The sequence below is a fragment of the Apis mellifera genome, linkage group LG16 (genome assembly GCF_003254395.2).
Source record: "Apis mellifera strain DH4 linkage group LG16, Amel_HAv3.1, whole genome shotgun sequence".
Classification (NCBI taxonomy): Eukaryota; Metazoa; Arthropoda; class Insecta; order Hymenoptera; family Apidae; genus Apis; species Apis mellifera.
In genome coordinates, this window is record NC_037653.1 from 5,020,110 (window position 1) to 5,045,104 (window position 24,995).

The window sequence follows — 24,995 nt, forward strand, 5'->3', positions numbered from 1 at the left end:
TTTCTTCTGTCGCGTTTCGAATTTCTATTTTTTCCTTTTTCCTCCTCTTACTCTTTTCCTCTTCGCACTCGATTCGAGATCTCCTCGATTTTTCGCCATTTTCTTTTTTTTTTTTCCCCCCTTTAATAATATTTATTTTTATTACACGGACGTGTTTTTATAACGAGAACGAATTAACCGTGTTTCCTTTCCGCTCGCACAACGGCAAAAAGCCGCTCCCACTTTTTATAATTATCGGTTTCGTCCTTCACTCTTCGATAATTTCACGTTAGCTCATCATCGGCTCAATTACGTAATTAAGAAGCGCAATAATGTCTCGCCGATGGCCATTTATAGTGCAAGGTTAGGACGGGGAGGAGGAACGAGATTTAGATTTCTGTCGAGTTGAGTCAGCGCGATAAGAGAGGAAGGAAAAAATGAGAGAGAGAAAAAATAATATATAGGAAGAGGAAGAATTTATTTTTAACGAGAATGATTGCTTAATAAATTTAAAAATTATTAGATAATTTTAAAAGTAATATCCATTCGCGCAAATTTTTAAAATCGATTAATCTTTAGTTATTTTAAATTCTTTCTCGATAAATTTTTTTTTTTATTATTCGATTGGAAAACTCGTTTAATTTTTATACGATTTTTGATTTTTTAAAGAGTATTTGCTTTTTGACGAATTTTATTATTATTTTTTTAAAATCTATTTCTTTTTTTTTTTAGATTAAAAAGAGAAGATATTTACAAATTATGAGACGGGATAAGAAATTGTTTCACTCTTTTATTATGCCTTTCGCGTGATGTAAATCAATAATGTTTGCGAGGACTAGCGTCTGAGCCCTGGGGAGTCGTTGCATTATATCTGGAGAGGAGTCGTGCAACCCTTTTGAAATCTCGGAGAAGCAAAACCTAATTAGAGAGAGTCGTTCACCTTTGAGCAACAAAGGGAAACGACGTAAGATGTTCGAACGTCGAGACGTCAAAATTATTCTCTTTCTTGTCTCATTTTCTCGACGTTCTTAAAGTACGAGTTCCGTCTCTTCTTTCTAGCTACTTTGATTTTCAAAGAAACTTTGAAAAAGTATGGGAAGATTTTCAAATTGTAATTTTTATAATCGATGCGATATATTATTTTGCCTAAAAAACAGGGAGATCCAACTTAAAAATATCTCCTTTTCTCAAAAAAAAAAAAATTCATTTAAAAAGAAAAAAAAAAGTGCAATCGAAAAATCCTATCGTGCCATTCCAAAGTTAATATTTATCAAATCAAAGAAGAGAGTTAAAAAAGGGAGAATGCAACAATCGATTTCGATTCTAATCGTTCGAGCTATTTCCAATCGAATTCGGGCGTGTGTCTGTACACATGATGTAATGAAAAGTGTGGAAAATGGATGGGTGTGCTCGGGACAGCAGTTCTCCCGCCATTGTTTACACGGAAGGAAGTTCAACTCGGAAGTGGCGCTATTCATAACCACGTGAGAGGCGGAGGGGCGAAGAGGAGGTGTACACGCACCTCGTGCGACGACGTGTATCAGATCCTTCCACAAAGGTTGTTGGAACGTGTTTGTGCAACTGTGTCTCGCACCACAGACGAGGCGCGGTTGTGTTTTAACGCACGTATGATCCGTATATGCGCACACGCTTCACCGAAAAACGTCATTCAGGGGTCTGGCCGCGCATGCGTACCTCCAATTCGCGTACGAGAACTTTGTCATTTGATACGCGCAGCGTTTCTCAAATTTTTTTTTTATTTTCATCGATAGGATAGATTGGTATTTTTTATGCTTTGGAATTACGAGCAATAATTGTTCAGAATTTTAGTTTTTCTAGTAATTTCTCCTTAAAAGTGTCGATACGAAAGATTATTCTATAATTTTAATGGCATTTACCGATAGAGTAACCATTCGAGCGTCGATCTTCTTTACGAACGAATGGGAAAATTAATTTAAATCAATCGTGCGATTTATTTTATAAGTTTTTTTTTTCTTATCATTGGAACTTTGAATTTAGATTCGATTATTTTTGGTTTAAGTGGTTATATGTCGTTTGTTACAAACTTTAGACAGCTTAATTTCAAATTATGGCACGGTGGATGGTATTAAATATTCATGGCAGGTTTATGAACTTTGTAAACAAGAGGTGTACGTACTTCATTTTATCTAGCACAATCCCAACGATCCATTCGCATCGCGATATTTTCTGTCCAATATATCCCAATGCGCGACGTTACAGAATTTATTTCAGTGGATAAATTTATTTTTGCTAACAATACGTTTCTCCTTAAATAATTTATTTTCCACGTTTTTCACGGCTAAATTTGTAAATCTCATCGCCGATGAATTATAATCGCGTACGCGATACTTTTTCAACAATTTTACACGAATTTACCAATTAACACGTAACATAGAGAGATTCACGAATATTCCTCGACAAAAATACGATATATTTCAAACGGATCTTCTATTTTTTTGAATTTAGTTTCACAAAAATTTTCATCCACTACGATATTTTTTTCTCGCTATTTACGTCGTTACTTTCTTTACTCACTACTTTTACAAATTATTCGATGATTGAAAACCGTGTGAATAGAGGAAAAAAAAAAAATAATTTGAGAAACCCTGGTATTCGTATAAGCATGTATACAAACAATACACGTTGGCGATACACGGGTGGACAGAAGGATCGGCACGCGTGGGTGGGGACACGAGTGGCGTGTTTCACGGGTGGCGGATCTGTTCGCGCTCAGTCCATTCCCGCGATTCATGGACCTTACAGGCCATGCCGCTGATTTGTAGTCCGTCTCGTTCCGAATTCGACTGTCACTGGACACGCGGACCTAGCGCGATCGTTGATGGATTTCGTACGAATCAGGTCCGTGGACGAGTTCTAATTTATCGTTAATTCGGTTTTGTTTTTTTTTTTTAAATTTCTTGGTCGATAAGGAAGGATGAATTAATCAGTCGTTATCTCGGATACGTGTCTTAATTTTTAACGATAGGGATTATATTTTTCGAAACAATATTTTTGTAATTTGTAGTTATGGTAACGGAATAAAGTATATGGATAATAAGAAATAGAACGTGTAGGAAAAAAAACATTAATTGTAATTTCAAATTACAGCTGATCGCGATATTAACTCGCTGGATAAAGTAGTACAACTTGGATAAGGTAGAATTCTGTAGAAATCGACTTTTTTTTTCCTTCGCATCGGATACTTTCCTCGATTTTTCGTTCTTGCCACTTTAAATTAACGATTCGCTCGACGCTTTGACGTAAAATTTATTTTTCAGATGACGCAAAACCCGATCAGAGCTACGCCAGTCAGAACGGTGGTCCGAAGAGTTCGTTGATCCAGCAACGGGACGAAACCAAGAAAAGTGAGTATTTCCCTATTTCTCCTATTTCGACCACATTTTAGCGGATATATTGGAATGCTGGTCTGACAAATTGGGTCATTGCTTGTTGCACGATCGCAAGACTACGTCAAATTTCTTTATCTTCATTATCTCGTTCGAAAGATATACACGCATACGTACAGTTTCGACTAACCAAATATCGTAATCATCGTAATCGTCGTTTAAAAATTTCACAGATGTAAAATTAAAAAACGCATAACACATTATCTCATCGTAAGCGTAAAATTTCTCTTTCCCCTCTTTCTCTAATAAGGATTATTTCTCCCAAAATTTATTATATACCTCGTCTCTAATCTCATCGCGGCGAGAGAAGCTATTATTAAATATTCTCTTCTCGATTCGAGTAGCCCCGTTAATAATCAATTACTTCAATCAGCCTTAAATTTATCCACGCTTATACATACTCGCCCTTACATGCTTCCCTTCGAATTTAAACGATTCTTCCCATAGTAACCACAGAAAGGAAAGAATTATCCTCCCTCTAATCCCTTATCCCCTCCCCCGAAGAAACGTTTCGTCGTATTCTCAAACTCGCTTTCGAATCAATGTTCTTCGACAAAACTCGTCCAATCCGTGAAAGAAATACTCGATTCGAGCCAACATATATATATTCATACTCGTCGAAAAAGAAAAAAAATAATTCGAACCTCGTCGAGGACGATATAAATATTCCCCCTCTCCGACACGAGCACAGGAAACGAAATAGGAAAACAAACGAACGATTAGAAGGAAAGACTGTGCTCGTAGATTTGTACGATTGTGCGATAGGATCGAACGAATCCTCGGCGGTCAACTGCGACGAGCAGAAGCAGGAGAAGGAGAAGGAGAAGGAGAGCGAGGAGCAGGAGGAGGAGGAGGCCAGCATGCCCGGTCACGGTAGTAAACATCGTCGAAATCGAAAGGGCAGGAGGCGTGGTGGCGGCGATAAAGCGAAGCGCAACGACGGCGACAAAAACTCGAAAGAAAGAACCTCGACGATCCACGACGAGGTTGTCGCCGAGGCGACCACCTCGTCAAATCATGGGGGATCCTCCTCCCTATCGAGGAGGGAGGATAGATGCAGGATAGAGACGGGGACGATAAAGCCTAGTGTCAAAGTGATGAGAATAACCACGATAAGCAGTAGACCGTTGGAGGCGAGACTGGGCCACATTCGGGGGGTCGGTATAGTAGAGACCGAGACTACCGCCCGGTCCGGGAAAGGGGGCGAGGGAGCGGTTGTGGTCACCGTGTCCGAGCCGCTCGACGCTTTCCCTCCCCTCTCGCCCGAAATGCCCGCGACGGTGGCCGACAATCCGGCCGCGGAAACGAGAAACGGGGAGGAAGGATTGCAGATTCGCGACGTTACCGACTGCGACGTTGCCGAGGTCGATAACGTTAGGCAGCCCGTGATCGTCGAGATGGAATCGGACGCGGAGAGGGAGGCTGGCGGCAACTTGGAGGGGGCGAGGACGGGGTCCGTTTCGAGGGACAAGGAGGAGGAGGAGGGTGAGGAAGGGGTAGGCAGAGGGCACTGCTGGGACACGGTGATGCCACGGGACGTGGAGAGGAAGTTGAGGAGATTCATCGAGGGTTTGAAATTGCCGTGTCACGCGGGGGAGGAGGGAGGCGATTGGAGGGCTGCGTGCGAGGAGGAGAAGAGGGGGGGCGCGAAGAGGAGGAGGCGGGAGGCGTGTTACGGGCACTCGCAGGCGGCCAACAGGTTCTTGGACATTATTCAGGAGGAGGGCGAGAAGTTGTCGGAGGACGAGGAGCAGCATATCAGGGACTTTATCAACGAGGAGATCGGTAAATATAGGAGGGAGGAGAGGTGTTGGGCGAGGGTGGAGGAGGATTTGGGGGCGGGTGGCGGTGCCGGGGTGAGGATAAATGTGACGTGCGTGGACGGGGAGGAGATGGGGGAGGGGAAGGAGGAGGAGGAGGAGGAGGAGGATCTTGGAGAAGGTTTGAAGAAGGAAAGGGAAAGTGTGGAGATTTGTCGTGGAGGAGAAACTGTGGAGGAAGGAACGTCGAAGGAAGAGGAATTGGAGAAGGAAAGGGAAAGTGTGGAGATTTGTGGTGCAGGAGAAATTGTGGAGGGAGGAACATCGAAGGAAGAGGAATTGAAGAAGGAAAGGGAAAGTGTGGAAATTTACAGTGGAGGAGAAATTGGGGAGGGAGGAATGTTGAAAGAAGAGGAATTGGAGAAGGAAAAGGAAAATGAGATTGGTGATGGAGGAGAATTTATAGAAGGAAGAATATTGAAGGAAAAGGAGATTAGTGATGGAGGAGAATCTACAGAAGGAGGAATATTAAAGGAAAGTGATGATGGAGGAGAATCTATAAAAGGAGGAATATTGAAGGAAAAGGAGATTGGCAATGGAGAAGAATCTATAAAAGGAGGAATATTGAAGGAAAAGGAGATTAATGAAGGAGAATCTATTGAAGGAGAATCTATAGAAGAAAGAATATTAAAGGAAAAGGAGAATGTGGAGATTAGTGATGGAGAAGAATCTATAGAAAAAGAAATATTAAAAGAAAAGAAGATTAGTAATGGAGAAGAATCTATAGAAAAAGAAGTATTAAAGGAAAAGGAGATTAGTAATGAAGGAGAATCTAAAGAAGGAATATTAAAAGAAAAAGAGAATGTGGAAATTGATGATGGAGGCGAATCTATAGAAGGAGGAATATTAAAGAAAAAAGAAATTGTGGAGATGGGTAATGAAAGAGAATCTATAGAAGGAGGAATGTTAAAGGAAAAGGAGATTGGCAATGGAGAAGAATCTACAGAAAAAGAAGTATTAAAGGAAAAGGAGAGTAGTAATGGAGAAGAATCTATAGAAAAAGAAGTAGTAAAGGAAAAGGAGATTAGTAATGAAGGAGGATCTAAAGAAGAAGAAATATTAAAAGAAAAGGAGAATGTGGAAATTGATGATGGAGGAGAATCTACAGAAGGAGAAATATTAAAGAAAAAGGAGAATGTGGAGATTGGTGATGGAGAAGAATCTATAGAAAAAGAAATATTAAAGGAAAAGGAGATTAGTAATGAAGAAGAATCTAAAGAAGAAGGAATATTAAAAGAAAAGGAGAATGTGGAAATTGATGATGGAGAAGAATCTACAGAAGAAAGAACATTGAAGGAAAAGGAGATTAGTAATGAAGAAGAATCTAAAGAAGAAGGAATATTAAAAGAAAAGGAGAATGTGGAAATTGATGATAGAGGAGAATTTACAGAAGGAAGAACATTGAAGGAAAAGGAGATTAGTAATGAAGGAGAATCTAAAGAAGAAGGAATATTAAAAGAAAAGGAGAATGTGAAAATTGATAATAGAGGAGAATCTACAGAAGGAGGAATATTAAAGGAAAAGGAAAATGTGAAAATAAGTAATGAAGGAGAATCTATAGTAGAAGGAATGTTGAAGGAAGAGAAATTAGAAAGGAAAAGCATAAAGATAAGTGATGGAAAAGAAGAAAAGGAAGAAATATCGGATGAGAAGTCTGAAAAGATAATTGAAAGTGAGATATTGGAAACGAATAATGAAAACACGAATCTAAGTGAACCCGATTTGAAAGTTGAAGAGGAAATTTCTGTCAAAAAGTTAAATGAAACGGATGAAACGTTAATCAATGTGAAATCGAGATCAAATGAGGAAGAATCGATATACTATCGTATTTCTGACGCTTCAAACATCAATGAACTCACTGTGACGGAAAACGTAGAAAGTATAGAAGAGAAATCGAAAATCGAAAATCGAGACGTTTCGTTCGTGAAATCGAAAGAAATCGAGGCGCTGAAAACGGACGATGATAGAAAAATCGAGAAATCCATGGAGATAGGAAAATTGGATTTGGTAAGTGAAGCGCAAGATTTCGAGGCATTAACCGTGAAGTCAAAATTAAAGGAGGATGACATAGATTCCAAAAGCGAAGCGTTGACTAAGCGATTTCTAAAAAAAGAAGAAGAAGAAGAACCTTCGAAAAATAATATCGCGAAAACTTGCAAGATCGACGAGCAATCGGATCGATTAAACGAAACTAACGAAAAATTGGAGCAAAATAAACGATCGACGAGTTATCACGAATCATCAATCTCGAAATCAATTTTGAGGGAAGAAGCGTGTTCGTTGATCAAAGATTCGTACAAAATTTCACGGGACACGAAGAGGAAACGTCCTCCAACACCGCCGAAAAGATCGTCCAGCCTCGATTTCCAAGAAAAATCGACCGCGACCACTTCTCCTCTCCGTGGAAAAAGGGAGAGCAAAGAGAGGATTGGAGAGAATGGGGAGAAGATGGAGGTTACATCCTCGAGATTATGTCGAGATTCCACGGAAAATATTGGCAGCACGAGAGCATTATTGACGATAATATCCCAGAGTGACGCTGGCGTCGAAAATATTCGCGACATCTCGAGCAACGTGGACGAGAGCGTCTCCCTACCCGAGAGCAACATCTTGCACGATTTGAAGGCGTTCGGGGGGAGGAGTGTTTGTCTCGGGAACGACGACAGCACGGACGACGAGTTGCGCAAGTACGTGGAGAATGGCGCCAGGCTTGGCAATGGCGCAAGTTCTGAAATAAAGCGTGACTACTTGCATCGAGAGACACGCGAAAAATCACCGGTGTCCGTGTCGCGTACGAAACAGAGCGTGGACGGGCTACCCGCGCAAGGAGTAGCGAAAATTGTAATGGAGAAAAAATCGTCGGGCTCCGCTACGAGTTCGAAAGTTTTAGGGAGGGAATCAGTGGAAAGGATAGAGAAAATTGAGGTGGAATCTCGAGAGACGCGGGAAGAATCAACGGCGTCCACTTCGAGACGAAGCGCACCCGTGGAACGAATAGTGAAAATTGACGTGGAATCGATGACGTCTGCGATCGATGAATCCGACGAAGCGAAGATTTCGAAGAAATGTGAAGAGGAAGAAAGGAAAGAGGTTTCGTACGAATCACGCGAAAAGTCGCTAGAGTCCGTGTCGATAAAACAGAGTGTGGAGAAACCGGTGGAAAGAATAGTGAAAATTGTCATGGAACCATCTTTTACCGACAAAGTGAAAATTTCTGAGAAAGAAAGGAAAAAGATTTCTGACGAGAAACCTGTGGAAAGAATAGTGAAAATTAACGTTGAATCGTCCACCGATGAATCTGACAAAGCAAAGATTTCCAAGAAATGCGAAGAAGAAGAAAAGGTTTCGTACGAATTACGCGAAAAGTCACTAGAATCCATATCGATAAAACAGAGCGTGGACAAACCTGTGGAAAGAATAGTGAAAATTTCTGAGAAACAGGAAGAAAGAAAAAAGATTTCTGACGGAAAACCTGTGGAAAGAATAGTGAAAATTAACGTTGAATCGTCCACTGACAAACCTGACAAAGTGAAAGTTACTGAGAAAGAGGAAGAAAGAAAAAAAGTTTCTGATGGGAAACCTATCGAAAGAATAGTGAAAATTAACGTTGAATCGTCCACCGATGAATCTGACAAAACGAAGACTTCCAAGAAATGTGAAGAGGAAGAAAGGAAAAAGGTTTCGTATGAATTACACGAAAAGTCACTAGAGTCTATGTCAATAAAACAGAATATAGAGAAACCTGTGGAAAGAATAGTGAAAATTAATGTAGAATCGTCCACTGATAAACCTGACAAAGTGAAAGTTTCTGAGAAAGAGGAAGAAAGGAAAAAGCTTTCTGACGAGAAACCTGTCGAAAGAATAGTGAAAATTAACATTGAATCGTCTACCGAAAAGCCGGACAAAACGAAGATTTCCAAGAAATCTGAAGAGGAAGAAAAAGTTTCTGACGGAAAACCTGTCGAAAGAATAGTGAAAATTAACGTAGAATCGTCCACCGATGAATCTGACAAAGCAAAGATTTTCAAGAAATGCGAAGAGGAAGAAAAGATTTCGTACGAATTACACGAAAAGTCCATGTCGATAAGACAGAGCGTGGACAAACCTATGGAAAGAACGGTGAAAATTTCTGAGAAACAAGAAGAAAGAAAAAAGCTTTCCGAGAAACCCGTCGAAAGAATAGTGAAAATTAACGTTGAATCGTCCACCGAAAAACCGGACAAAAGCAAGAAATGCGAAGAGGAAGAGAAAGTTTCGTACGAATTACGCGAAAAGTCACTAGAGTCCATGTCGATAAAACAGAGCGTGGACAAACCTGTGGAAAGAACGGTGAAAATTTCTGAGAAACAGGAAGAAAGGAAAAAGGTTTCCGACGTGAGACCCGTCGAAAGAATAGCGAAGATCGACGTGGAATCGATGGGGAAACCGGACAAAGCGAAGATTTTCGAGAAAAACGAGGAAAGGACGAGAAAGATTTGCGACGAGAATGGATGGGGAGACGAGGCTGGGCCGAGACGAGAGATGCACTCTCGTCATCATCGCGTTCACAAGAAGATCGTGAAGAACGAGACGTCGAGTACGACGACTGGTGACAAAGAGCGCGGTAACAAGATGGAAAGTTCGAGGGAGCTCACCACCAGCGAGGAAGAATTCGAAGAGATTTACAAGTATTCCACTCGTACGTCCGGCGACGAACCACGGTCTCCCGCGTTCAAAATTAACGGCCACGACGCGAGAAAGGATAGACGCGACACTCCTTCCGAAATATTAAAATCCACTCCGAGCAACGACGAGGCGCCATCTCATTGCGCGCGCAAACAAGATGGAAGGGGAAAGGATTCTCCCTCCCAGAAGCTAAGCGATCCTACCACCGTGTCCCACCGTGGCCCTATGGAAGCGTGGCAGGTGGACATATTCTCCATAATAACCGAGGAGGCGAGGAAGAGCAAATTGAGACGAGAGATGGACTCGTCGCGCGGAGTACCCCCCACTCCCGCCTCCGAGGACCTCTACTACGTACCGATCGAGAGTGGCTCTACTTACCGGAAGAGTAAAAGCAACAATATCGACGAGACGGGTCCCGTCGAATCGTTGAAAGACATTTGCATCAAGAAGATCTTGTCCATGCCGTACGGTCTCCACGTGATCAACGAGATCACCGTGCCGAGATTTAACGTTTTCGAGACTCTAGGACCCGAAGTGTCGAAATTTCCAACGCACGGGCCGCGTAAAGCGACGACAACTTCGAGCGAAGCTCACGGACGGGCGAAGAGCACGGTCGATAAGGAAGATACGACGAATACTTGGCTCGGTTTATCGACCTCGACGGATCCCAAGCTGCTCGTCTGCCTGTCCCCGTCCCAACGGAGGACCGAGATAAAGGCAACGGCCGACAATTTGCTCGATTTGCACGAAAAGTTCATAAACAGGCGCAATTACTTCGACGAGGAACCTCCTCCACGAGTCCCCCCGACCAGATATCGGGTCGAGTTGATGGAGGAGTCGAAAGAAGACGAGAGAGGGAACAGATTGTTGGAAATTATCAAGGAGAATTCGGACAAGAAAAGCGGCAGTAAATCGGTCACGTTCGAGGAATCGAGCCAATCGGGCTCCTGCAACGCGGACGGGGTCCCGACCTCTGACAGTGGCCGGCAGAGGCGTGCTAAAGCCACCAGGCTGTGCGACTGGCTGAACTTGGCCAGGCTCGATCCTCGCTCGTCGAGATCGCCTCGCCACGCGACACCGCTCCCCGACGATTTATTAATAGAATCGTCGGCCGAGGGGGGGGAGGAGCCGCTCGTCGCGAAACGATTAGACATACCTCGATCTCTCCACTATTCTTCCTTCAAAAAATACCCTCTCGCGTTGAACAGCGCCATCATCGACTCCTCCTCTACGGAGAATCCACCTTTCAGAAGCTCGACGCCGTTCGCAAAGAGCCCTTTAACGTTGAACAGCGCCATCATCGAGAAATCCGTTCACTTTGACGACTCCTCCATGGAGATCCCTCCTGATAGACCGGATCCTCCTTCGAGAACCTCGCTCAGAAAGAGTCCTTTGAACAGCATCCTCATCGATTCTTCCTCTATGGAGAATCCTCCTCAGAGACCAGATCCTCCTTCAAGAAAGAGTCCTCTGGCGTTCAACATCGACTCCTTTTCTATGGAGAATCCTCCTCAGAGACCAAATCCTCCTTCAAGAAAGAGTCCTCTGAACATCGACTTCTCCTCTAAGGAGAACCCTTCTGAGAGACCAGATCCTCCTTCAAGAAAGAGTCCTCTGAACATGGACTTCTCCTCTAAGGAGAATCCTCCTGAGAGACCAGATCCTCCTTCAAGAACCTCGACTCTCAGAAAGAGTCCTCTGACGTTGAACATGGACTCCTCCTCGATGGAGACTCCTCCTGAGAGACCGGATCCTCCTTCAAGAACCTCGACTCTCAGAAAGAGTCCTCTGACGTTGAACGTCGACTCCTCCTCGATGGAGACTCCTCCTGAGAGACCAGATCCTCCTTTAAGAAGCTCGACGCCGTTCAGAAAGAGTCCAGTGACGTTGAACAGCGCCCTCATCGACTCCTCTTCCATGGAGAATGCAGCTTCGAGAAGTTGGACGCCGTTGGGGAGGAGGAGTCCAGGGAAGAGTCCTGTGGAAAAAGGTAGGAGGCGGGAGGCGCGTCACAACGTGAACCCGGCGCTGATCGACGACAGGGTGGAGGTGCCGCCGAGAGCGAAGCGCGTGGTGAGCGTGGACAGGTCTTGCATCGACACGACCAGCATTTTCGACCAGAACCCGCCGAGGAGCCACCTGGAGCCGCGCAGATACCCGAGGCACGTGGCAGCAGCTTCAGAGATCATGGACGAGTTGAGGAAACTAGAAAACGAAACCGAGGAACAATCGAGAGGCCCGTTTCCTCCTCGACGATACGTCGCCCGCCAATTGAGGTACATAGAACTGTTGGAGGATCGGTTGAGGAACGTGATACTGGCGGAGGAGGAGGAGAGGGAGGCGTTGGAGGAATACCTCCTCGCGAGGGAAAAGGAGGAAGGAGGAAGGAGCAACAAGGAAAGTTCCTTTTCGAGGCTCGACGATTCGAAGCGGGAGGGGGGGAGGGGGGAGAGCTCCACCGAGCACGTGGAGCGGTCGCGTTCGGCGATTGGCAAGGTGGAGGGGGAGTCGAGGGAAAGGAGAGTGGAGGGGAGAGCGGCGGGGCCCCGCTCGGCGAACGGCGAGGCGTTTCGTAGACGGATGTACGACGAGTACGTGCGCAAGGTCATGGAACGGGAGGAGCGGAAGCATCACAAGGTGGTGAAGATAAGCACGCACGAGGATCTGAAGAGGTGCGACGATGGGAAGAGCACGTGTATGACCACGGTGGAGAGGGAGTTCATCGAGAAGGCGAGGGACAGGTTGAACAAATTTGGGATTAATTTGGACGGGAGCGAGACGGAGACGGAGAAGGATAAGAAAGGTGGGGGGAGGGAGGGAGAGAAAAGAGTGGAGAAGAAGGAAAAGGAGGAGGAGGAGGGTGTCGTAAAGGCGAAATGTTTGATCGATGGGAAGGAGTTCGAGGACTCGAAAAAATTGCCCAAGCATCTGCAAGAGTTCCTCGATATGCCCGCCAATTTCGACGTTGTCGGTGAGTCCAGGTGAAAAAAAATGGAGGATTGTTGCTGTGTTTACATCTCGCCGTTTCTTTCTTTTTTTGTTTGCTGAGGATTGAAATATTTCGAGATTGATTTCGCCTGGATTTTTGGATTTTTTTTTTTTAGTTTTTTCTGTTTTTTTTTTGAGGTATACACGAGAGAGAGGCGTGTCGAATATTGGATGTAACAATTACTAATGGCACGTTTCGTAAAATTGGATTGCATTGTTGTGGGTAGGTATACAGAGTGCTTGTACGTATTGCTCGTGTTACTAACGATACTCGACGAACTGGATTCTTTTTTTTTTTTGTTTTCAATTGACGATCATTTTATATCTAGTTTATTCCCTCCCCTTTGGAAAAATTCATCCAATTGTATCGATTTATACCGAAGATATTCGAAATATACAATTTTAATTTTCACGAACTGAAATATTTAAACATTGGACGAAACAATTCCTTAACTCGTTATTACCTGTTTTCCTATATATATATACGGATATGATTTAATAATAATAATTTAATTGGGGAGAAAAGTTATTCGAAAAGGGGTTTAAACTCCTCTTACGTTACTCGTCACAATGAAATAGGATGGCAAAAGGGGTATTATACGATGAATCGATAGACGAAGGAGAAGATCGTTTTTCCCCCGTTAATAAAATGGGAAATGCCGAGAGATAAGTTTGTTAGGTTTCGCGTGGGTCGTAGGTTATCGTTACAACTAGAACGCCGGGACCAAACTCTATAAGAATTATTTTCCGCCGTCGTAAATTTTTATACTCGTTTCTCGTTCTATATAAATTGTGAAATTTTACGCGCTATTTTTATCCTCGACGACACAACGAGTTAGAGAAATATCTGGACCTGGATTGGAATAATATTTTTGGAAATTTCGAGTAGTAAAAATTTTATCGGATCTTTTTTTTTCCATTTCGAATATATATTGCAACGGTTTTCACTTTAAATATTAAACTTTTATTGAACGTCGAAGACGCGTTTCTAAAAAAGACACGAGAAAACTAGCGATAATTATAAAATTAAATGTGAAAAAGAAAAAAAAAGTAACATCTGCTTGGGAATAAATGTAAAAATATATGCAAGTAATAAGAAATATTAACTAATATTAACTAACTAATTTGACGATTGAAAGCACAAAATGTAATACTAGCAACAATTAATCAAAAATAATAATAATTACTCACAATTACGATAAACGAACAACTACAGAAACCACATATATATATATATATGGAACAGTTTTATCAGAGACAAAAAAGTTAAATGCTCTACCAACGACTCCCCCCTCCACTCTTCCTTCCCACTCCATCTCCTTCCTTCCCTGCCCCCTCTCCTTCCCCATCCCCACCACCGAAGGATCCAATTTACGTCCAAAACTCAACGATTTATTCCTCGTCCGAATGTCCGAGGCGAATAGTCGGTTGCAACGCGATTATGATTCATTCGAGAATGAGAGTCTAAATATAGGCCTCGGGGAAAATAGGGCAGCAGCTTCTCTCTCTCGTAGTAGAACGTCCAGGCCGAGGACCGGTCCTCCCTCGATTTTCGCTATTTCCGACGAATTGCGACACGCGTACGCACCAATCCTCTCCCCTCCCCTCCCCTCGAGACCTTCACCCTTCTCGACCAGAGCTAGAACGAGGCGGGAAGGAGGAATCGAAATAGACGTTCGAAGTATTGGGTTGGCAACTAAGTAATTGCGGATTTCACTCATAGATGGCTACCTGATTCAGTTTTTTAGTAATAAAAACCAGAAGTTTTATGAACGTGGGATTACGATGCTGCCTGAAAGATGGCAAAAGGTCATTGATCAAAATAGACAACACGTTACGGAATAAAGTTATTTAGTTCCATGAAAAAATTGTCTTTGATTTTCTAAAAAAAATCCGCAATTACTTAGTTGCCAACCCAATAAATGTTTCTTCTGACGCGGCGAGTGGCGGGAAGTGATGGCCGTTTTCGATTCGATATTTATTAACCCTTTAGATTGCGTACGTGGAATATATTATAACGAGTAGGATTTTTTATCTTTTGTATGGAAATATGATACATACGTTCCATTTTGTATATAAATAATTAATGGAATTTTCTTTTTTTATTTTGAAAATTATTTGGAAAAATATTTAATTTTTTCTGAAAATGAAAATCGTGCAGATTAGATTATTTATTTTTCGAAATTAACACGGTTTTGGAGATAATGGATTTGTTTGGGAACAGATAGTTGTGATAGATAGTAGTAGTAGTTTCTGAACGAGTGACCCAGTTAACGTCACAGATATTTTATGTAGCTTGGCTTCAAATTTGTTTTGGCTGGAATCGGTGTCAATATTATTAGTAGAATTTTTCCGTGCACTTTGTAATATCCTATCTGGTAAATTCAATTTATTCGACGTAAATATATATATATATATATATATTTCAAACGAATTTTTAAAATTATACTTTTATGCAGAATAAAATTTTAAGGGTAAATTTTTATTTTTAAATATTTTGGCAGAGCGAAGGAAGAAAATCAGGTCCATTTTTCATTCCTCCATCCAATAATTTAACGTTTATTCATTTTATTTTTAATCATTTGAGGTCATTGTCTGTGCATCGCTTTACAACTGTAACGCATTTGGCTAGTATATAGAACTTAATAATATAGAATATATTTTAGAATATCGTGGAATATTTCTAATAAATTTTAATTACGACATTTTAAAAAATTGTTACAAAAATAGATATATAATTTGTATTAATAAAAATTGTAAATTTGAACAATTTAAAATTTAAAATCTTCAATTATTTGTCTAATTTAAAGTCTCACAACTATGACGTCATATTTGAAGAAAGAAAGAAAGAAAATATTATAAATATTCCACGAGCGAATAACGCTTCTATCAACCTGCATTTTAAAGTAATAAATAATAAGACTGTGATATATCTTTTATTTATTTTATTTTGTTTAATTTTCTTTTCTTTTTTTTTTTGGGCCTGCTTCGGTTTGCTTTTTTTAAAGGATATGGTTGTAATTTTGCGACAAAGGAAACTGACAATGAGCACGGTCTTCTGCACGAGATTGACAGTGCTTTGAAATTCGGCAAAGGATTTCTGTTTGGTAAAGGTGCGTTTCCATTACTTTGCTTAGTTAATCCCAGCATGCATTTTACTTATACGAATCGATGGATGATTTGTGGAAATATCTGGAAATAATTGCGAGCACGTGAATTAAATTTAATATAATTCTCGATATTTTAGATGCGAAAGTAATTTATTTAAAAATTATTTAAATTGAAAAGAAAAAAAAGAAGATTTTCTTTCTCGTGTTTTAGTTGAAATAGTTGGTTAATTAGGTTGAGTAGCTTGTTATTTCATATTCGCGTGTACAATTTAATTATTTTGACGTTTAATTATGCATCTCGCATGAAAGAAGTTTGATCTTTCATAGAAAAAAATTTTTTCTCTTCTCTTTTTCCTTTTAATTCGACGATTTTTTAAAATTAAAAACGGCGATGAATACCGAATTTTAATAAAAAAAAAAAAAAAGGGAAAATCACGACTTTTAATTTTTTTTTTTAACAAATTCGATATTGCAAGAAAGGTTCATTTTTAGCGTTAAAATAAAAAAATATATAACCTTTTTATTAACACCGAGATACTTTGCTCCTCGCTCACTTGTTATTCATGAGGCTTTATTACTCCTGACGTAATACAAATTTACATTAATTAGAAATAGTGGAAGTAGGAAGAGCAGAGCTCCCTTATTAGAAATTGGACTTTTTTTTCTTTATTTTTACATAAATGTAATTATACTTACATAATTTTTAGTAAAGATCTAATTATCAAGTATATTACTATACATAAAATTTAAAAAGTTCGTTAATAATTTAAGAATTCTTTTTAAATTATTATTATTATTATTAAAAAGGCGTCAAAAAATCGAAGAATAAAATAGTATATTAAGTGATCGTTAAGAGAATTGATTTAAACACAAAAGTTCCTATATAATTGCAAATAAGATGATATATCAACATCCTATACGTAAAACACACATGTATATAAATACGTATAAAATACAAATATATCTATATATATTTCACTAATCACGTTTCAATAATTTAATAAAGATTATTTATAAATAAATTAAATCTTCACGCACCGTTGTGTAAATCGATCGAGATTCTTTAAAACAATCGAAAATAAAAAATAAACATCCTAACCTAATCGGAACCATCTTACGAAATTCACATGTACGCCGTTTGTAAACATTTCGAATCGAGCGACGTTCTTAAAACGATCGAAACATTACACGCCCCTTTCGAAACGTTTACATTTCGATCAGTTCGGTACGAACCACGAACCGGAGAAGACGCGTCACACGACTATTCTGAATCGGCGGCTTCTGCGTAGTTGAACGACGCGTAGAAATCGTTTCGATGGCGTCGTGGTGGGTATCGGGCGTCGCGACGCCTCTCAGTCCTCGGTCATCATCACTCGAGCTTCGTTTGTGATCCATCCATCTCTCGTGCGTGTGCAGATTTTGAACAGATGTTGGAAAAAAGTGAGTGCAGTTTTTACCTTTTGAAACGGACAATCTTGGATAGAGGTTATGTAAAAGTGGAAATAATTCGTAGGATTCGTGCTGTTGTTAGAGTCAAGGATTAAGGTTCAACAGGTTGTCCTGCCAATTCATGAAAATCCGCTTTAAAATCGCGTTCGAATGGAAGAGACAAGTGTCGTTTTAGAGAATATTTTCTCGCATTATTGTTTCTCGCGTTTCGATTCGAAGTGTTTTTTTCGTGGTTTCACTGCGAGTGTTTGGAAAACATTTTTGGTGAGATTTTTCGATTTGAGGGAAAGATTGATTGAGGGATTGATTGATGTTTTTGGTATTTTTAAAATATTTTTTCTTTTTTAGAAAAAATTGATTTTTCCATCGAGAATTTTTAAAAAAAAAAAAGAATTTATTTTAAAATAAATAATTAGATTCGATCAAAATTGTTTCAATAAACTGAACAAATTTTATAGGTTAAATTTAATACTAAATTAAATCATTTAAAATTAATTCATTTCATAATCGAAATTTGATCATGGCTTTTCAATATCGTTATTACTGATTCAAAATATCGGTTGAATTACCAACATGATCATATTTGAATTTAATATTGCGAACTCGATTCTCGTTATTTCATCGAACAATAGTTCGTGAGATATTATCCATGTATATTGAGATATCTTAATATATATGTATAAATAACCCTTAAATACGTACAATTCGATTATTTAATTGAAAAAAATGTAATTCTTGTTTAGAAACGAGATTATTCGTTTCTAATTCGTTTAGAAATTATTCGACGTATTCAAGTGTGTGTTAGTGTGTACTTTATAATCGACATAAATAATAAGAAAAATAAAAAGAACCGTGTTTACTACTAACGATGAAAAACTCGCGATACTTGAGAGTGTTTTGAAAATATATGGAAGTAAACGTGGAACAGCTTGTTACTCCTCGATTACATAAAGGTGTCACGTTACCGCTCGGCAGATTGCACGAAATTGCAATATACGTGCGTTCGAGGTAGAAGTTGCCCGCTATTTTCGTTTGTTAGCCATTGAGTTCTTCCGGTTTTTCAATTGTTTCGCGCAAAATTCGATTCGCGTAGAGAAGGATCAATTTTTTTTTTTATTAATCGGTTTTATTTGTTTTTTATTTTATTTTTTGATTCCCTTTTTAAAATCGGTTCTATATTCTGTTCGCTCGCTATATTTGAATCGTGTAAAGAAATCGTATATTATATTGATTTAATTTTTGTTTTTATTTTTTCTAAATTTTATATTTTTTTCCGAGAAATTTAATTCGTAGAACAGAAATTGGAGAAAAATTAACCGATAATTTTTCTTTTTTTTTTCGATTTTCTTTTTAGAATCAATCGTATAAAAGTGCAAAAAGAAGTGTAAAAAGAAAAAAAAAAGATGTTCAAAATTAGTGGATAAATAATAAAGACGAGCATCATATTATAATGAAAATGGAATAATTTTAATGTTTTCTTTTTTTTATCATTCTTTATGTAATAGAAGAATATTGATTAATGGAAACGATATTCTATAATTTGCATTAAAAAATCAGTGACGCGTAAATATGGAAATTTATGATAATAGCGTTTTGTTAACTAATTAAAATTGCATCATTTTAAATAATATTTCGTGGAATAAAATTATTTTTTTTTTTTTTTTAATATCTTATTTACATGTGATCAAAATTAACATAATTTTTTTTACTATTTTATTTTAATTTTGAATTTAAAAATTTTAAAATTACTCGAACGTTAAAGAAGAAATTAATTACATGAAAATTTATATTTTACATTTTGTAAATTTACATTTTTTTTTTATTATGTTCATAAAAAATGGAATGACTTTTTTTATCTTATCTTTTTCATTCTAAATTTTCGTTTCATCAACAAATGTTATGAAATTATAAACTCTATAGAATGTTTCAAAAGATACTTATCATTTTCTCTTACATTTTTCTATTCATTTTTTTTTTCTTTTTCTTCCCTTTCGTCCTCTTCTTTTTACTTCGAAGCTCATCAACCTTGCTTCTCTATTAATGATCCGCATCGTTCTTATAAAGAAGCAATTTGAGAAGTCTTTAGTGCGTTCTTTATCACGATTTAACCAAAAAAAAAAGCGTCTCCATGAATCTTTTTTTCGCGATAGAATATAAAAGCTCTGATATATTCTGTATAAAAAAAAAAAAAAAAAGAAATATCGCATGATCGTATTAAAAAATTAAAAATAGTAGTTATTTCGATTTAATAAAATTTTTTCTGTAAAATGTAATACGAGTAATAATTTTCAATTATCATTAATTTAAACGAAAAAAATTTGAATTATTTTTATTAATGTCAAAGTTTTTTTTTTTTTTTATTCACTTATCTCATCAAATCGTATTAATCATTGTAAGTTAAAAATATTACACTGTCATCAGATTAATATCAGAGAATATTATTCGCAATGTAAAAAGTATAATCGTTAACAGAAGACATTCCAATTCGCACGTACGTATCATCGTGTATTATTTTCGAAGTTCGGTTTAAGGAAGCTTTTTCATTTGAAATCGATGCGTGTCTTCGACAAAAGCAATCGTGGCACGGTTCCAAAGGTCACGTTGCTTGTCAATGCGGATATCACCTTTAAATAGAGCGTTTGAAATAGGAGAAGTGATTAATGCAGTATACGTATTTCGATACGAGGTAGATGATACATTTGTCGAGTTCCTCTTTCATCTTGCGATCAAAATATTGCATTTCCGACAAATTATATAGCAAGTAACTTGTAATTTTTTTCATCAATGAAAAATCTACCAGGACAATTACGTTGAACTTAATTATATATAATAATATATAAATCAATCTATCAATTACGTTGAACTTAATTATACATATAAATATTGATTTTTAATAATTTTAATTTGTGATTGAAGAGAAGGATGTTGTATTATTTTTGAATAATTTATTATTCTCGATTGATTAATTACTTTTTTTTCAAGATTTTATTTTTAGTAAAAGAAAAACAGAATTGTCGTTCGAATAAAGTTAAAATATACTGATTGGTGATTTTCAGAGAACGTTATGTTCGCTCCCACGTTTAAAGCTTCTTCCGCAACACCAGGTAAAGTTGTTGGAATGAAACGAGATACCAGAAATTTGAAAAAAAAAAAATACGTGTAATGTAATATTTTTGACGACTGATTACTGAAATTTGCTAAACTAAAAATTAAACAATTTTTTTTTTAACATTTTAACGCTGTGTGTCTTGCATTTTTTTTTTTTTTCAGATGTGCATGCTTGTGGTTTAATCACACAATTATTGTAACATCATGTGAATGAGTGAATAGAACGATCCAAAAAACGACAACTTGGATTAAATAATCCAAACTTGAAAATAATTGATTCGAAAAATTTTTTGAATAAAAAACAAACAAACAAACTAAAATATATTAAAAACAAAATTTTTGAATAAAAAACTAACTTGCTTGGTAATGTATATATAAATATTATTATCTCTTTTCAATTATTAAATTATTAAATTATTATTGAAAATAAAAACACATGCAACGTTGCAGATATTTCTTGGGTATAATTTAAAATAAATTGGCACTGTAAAAAAAAAGATATTGTTCTATAACAGTTGTATGCAATTAGTAGCTTAATAATTCGACGCCCACGAATTTCTAATTTTACGAGTGAACCGCGTTGCTTATTTCCTGCTCTTAATGTCACGATCTGTTTAAAGAATTATTCAACAATTATTTCATCTTCCTTAAAAATCGTTGAAGAAAAAGATCGTAAAATTAACTCTAAACAAGCACCAAATAATATATCAACAACACACCTGTGGAAAATTTTTATAATAACAATTGATACAAATTCACAATTGAAAAAAGAAAAATTAATTCTAAAGAAAAAAAAGGATAAAATACACGTGTGTGATTAATTTAATTTAATTAATTATCTTAGATTTATTTTTTCACGAAAAGAAAAAAAAATTAAGAAAGGAAAAGGAATTGCAAAAAAATTCGAAAAACGTGCCTCGAACGACCATTTCGAAACTGCACGAGGGTGGATAATTAGCGTGACGATCGTTTCGCTCCCAAAAATTGCTTCCTTCCCTCCGAAGCGAGAAATGGACGCGTGAAGAACGATTCTTTATATATATATACGTGTATAATACCGCCTCCACGTAGGCCAAGATTAGCAAAACCCCTCACACTCGTGGAATCGTTGATTTTGTAATCGTTGCTTGGTGCGAAACGGGCATTGGGGCTATTTTCTCTCGTTCTGTTTCAAGATGGAATATTCTATCGATCGAAACGGTGGAGAATTGGAGGAGGAACGATTTTCGAAAATTTGCATATCAAAATTCTACTCGAGAGGATTTTTTTATTAATTTACAAAGAAAATATTCGTACCGAATGATACATTACTTTTATTTTCAAGTGTGCTTCGAATAATCAACCCTTAACTGAATTACACTTGCAGTATATACCAATATTTTATACTTATACTTTTATACTTTATATATTTTTTTTATTTAAAAGCCAGTTGTGTAAATATGTGATGAAGCTTGGATTTGTTATCTTACTAATGAGTCTAAATATTAACCCTTCTCAATACCCTTTTTCACTTGGAGATACATTGTGGAAGTTGTCTCCAGTATGAAGAAAATTTTTGGGTAGAGACGAAAGGGTTAGGTTGTTAATATAAATATAAACGAGCAAAATCTATAACTACGTGAACGTTTTCCAGGCGTTTGGTCACCTGGAAGCGAGCCACCCCCGAAGGAGCCGAGCCCCGAGCGGAAAGAATCTGAAAAGGATGGTGGTATACCACCCATCTGGACACCTTCCAGCGCTGGAGCCAGCCCAATCCCCGAGAAAAAGGAATTTCGACCGGTGCAATTCGAGAGCCCTACCCTGAGCCGTAAGAAGCTAGCGCAGCAAGAAGTGAGTTATCAACACTCACCCCCCACCCCACTAAAATTTAAGGGAAAGGTGTTAACGTTGGAACGATCATGTTTAGAATTATATGTTGGAAAGGATTATTTTCATCTGCGATTAAATTTTCTTTCTCTATTGTGTATTTTTAATGTTAAGAGATGATAATACTTTGATTCAACTATACTGCTATGTTTATTTGAATGAAGAACTTGAAGTACAATAGATGAAGCTAGTAGAAATTTTTTATTGATAGTAGGTCTAAATATTTCTTATAATTATGTTCAATTATAGAAAAAATTAATTTATAATGTATACACATATGTATTTATAAATAAGTACATTATTTGTATTTACAGATTAGTATACATGTTCTCATAATATATAATTATTAGATAATTTCAATAATATAATTCACAATATTTCAATGATAAATCTTGTAGTTTTATTACTATTATTATATCATTAAAATAAAAATATTACATTACAAAAATATGAATTGTTAAATATTGTTAAACTTCACAATTTGGAGAGATATTTAATTGAATTCAAAATAAGAAGAAAATTATATGATATTTTTCAATGTACAATGAATCAAGTTAAAGTTTATTTGACAGTGGTACAGTCTTCTGGTATTAATAATTGAATTCTGTTAGGGTACGAAGGAAACTCCACCACCTTGGGAGACGGAAGTGGAAAAGAAGGAAATAACAAGAAGTAGTTATGAGAGCACTAGTACCAGTTCGCGAATTGTCAATTCCCACTCAGCACCGTCTCAGGGATTAAATTCATTAAGTTCAACGCCTCGACTGCCACGTGCTCAGAATCCAACTATAACACTGCTTCAAAAAGCAAGAGGTGAGGTACAATGGTAGTGCAAATTAATTGACAAAGCAATTAGAGATTGTGATTAAATTTGAAAGAAATAAAACTTAAAAATTAGAGAGATTAAACTTTTATCTTTCAATTACAATTTTCTTCTCAAAGTTTCTTTTTTCAAATTTTATTTCAAAGATATGCACTGTCTCACAGACTTTTTTTCCCCATTAAAGATTTATTTCTTTTATACCTTGTAAAAGTAAAAATGTATATCACTTTGTTATTATAAAATCTTAGAAGGACAATTGCCAAAGGGAGCAGCCTATCTAGAAGAGAACGAGGCAGAGAAGAAGCATCCATCCAGCGACGAGAAAGGCATAATTAGTCCAGGAGAGATCAGTGAGTATATCTTTCATCAGTTGAGTATTACACGTTATAACCGTGTATCACTGTCCATAAGCTCTCTCTGCTCCATGGATCCATCCATTTCAAATTGTAATTTTAAAAATCTGTGAAGTGGTGAGCCAACTTTACACCATAAATCATTGTTTAAAAAAAAAAGAAAGTTTTCTTTCGCGACAAAATTGAGCCGAGTCGAGTCCTTTCCGCATTGTGAAATTAAAATGATGTCCGCTCAGTATACACGGTGAAGAAAGAATACGAGAGCGAGCCGGAAACGGAAAACGAACCGCCGAAGAAGATGGCCGACTTGGGTCCTCGAAAATTCGAGGGTATCGGCCCAACGTCTAAGGAGGGTATTCCCCTTGTTTTGAGATCGGTAGGTCACTCCATCTGTCAACAGTTAATAGAAGCTTTAGGTATATTATGATTAACAAGAAGAGGGAAATATTGGATTCTTGATTAATTGATTAATGGCTGGTGAGAAGTCTTAACAAGATTAAAAGTATTAATAATAATTAAAATTTTTCTTGATTATTAATTATTACATAGCTAAAACTTTTAACAAGATTAATATTAATAGTATTTTGATTCTATTCCAGTCAAAATTCTGATTATAAAAAATAACACAAATTAATTGGTTTAACTTAGTTGAAAGGTAATATGGTTTACAGTATACAAATAAAATGTTGGACTATTTTTTAGAATTAGAGAATCCTACGAATCTAAGTAAATTCGTTTAAGTAAAGAAACATTTTATAGGAAGTCAAGGAGAATAATCAGACAAAGTGGTATAAGAAAATGTACGACTCGTTGCATCGTGCAGACAGAAGCGGTGAGTTGATGCGGCAATACTGATGACAATAGCTTCGATGCTTATTACACGAGCATATTAATTGGAGATTGTGTTAGCAATTAATCAAGTAATAATATTTTCTTTCTATTTTTTTTCTTTATTTATTTAATTCTCTTAAAAGTTTTTTTTTTCAATTAATTTGAGCATCACAATTTTACTTAACACGATATTAAAAGGAATGTTTCAAAAAAAAAAAAAAAAAAGAAAAAGAATTAACCGTGAGATTAATATTTAATCTCATTTTCAGATGACTACGTAACCATTCGTTACAAACAGAGAAGAGGTGAATACACGGTCCAACGAAACGAAAAAGAAATAATACATATATACATATATATATATGCGAATACTAATAAATTAGAGAGAGAGCTTTAGAAATTAACACACGGAATAATAATGGCCTTCTTCTTCTTCGGTCGATTTTTCGCTTCTTTCGTTTCTTTAACACAGAAATATCGCTGAACGTTTCACAGTGCGGCGTGTCGATACACGTAATCACGTATCGATCGGTATATTAACCATCCTAATAATTAGCGCGTGAAAATAACAATAA

General features: G+C 37.3%; 1 protein-coding gene across 33 annotated transcripts in view; it reads left to right on the forward strand.

The window, feature by feature from the left end:
• Nucleotides 1-24,995, forward strand: part of LOC409655 (sorbin and SH3 domain-containing protein 1) — a 110,837-nt gene that overhangs the window by 51,963 nt on the left and 33,879 nt on the right. For 19 of the 33 annotated variants that reach the window (XM_026445799.1, XM_026445802.1, XM_026445811.1 and 16 more), the window contains exons 5-15: nt 3,279-3,365; nt 4,152-5,884; nt 6,155-12,863; nt 15,889-15,993; nt 20,496-20,543; nt 22,181-22,377; nt 23,025-23,226; nt 23,485-23,586; nt 23,826-23,965; nt 24,349-24,421; nt 24,690-24,725. In XM_026445799.1, coding sequence (XP_026301584.1) covers nt 3,279-3,365; nt 4,152-5,884; nt 6,155-12,863; nt 15,889-15,993; nt 20,496-20,543; nt 22,181-22,377; nt 23,025-23,226; nt 23,485-23,586; nt 23,826-23,965; nt 24,349-24,421; nt 24,690-24,725 — 9,432 coding nt within the window. Of the gene's footprint in view, nt 1-2,713; nt 2,860-3,278; nt 3,366-4,151; nt 5,885-6,154; nt 12,864-15,888; nt 15,994-20,495; nt 20,544-22,180; nt 22,378-23,024; nt 23,227-23,484; nt 23,587-23,825; nt 23,966-24,348; nt 24,422-24,689; nt 24,726-24,995 lie in introns of those variants that run through there. The other 14 variants (XM_026445816.1, XM_026445818.1, XM_026445817.1 and 11 more) reach the window with 7 other exon arrangements.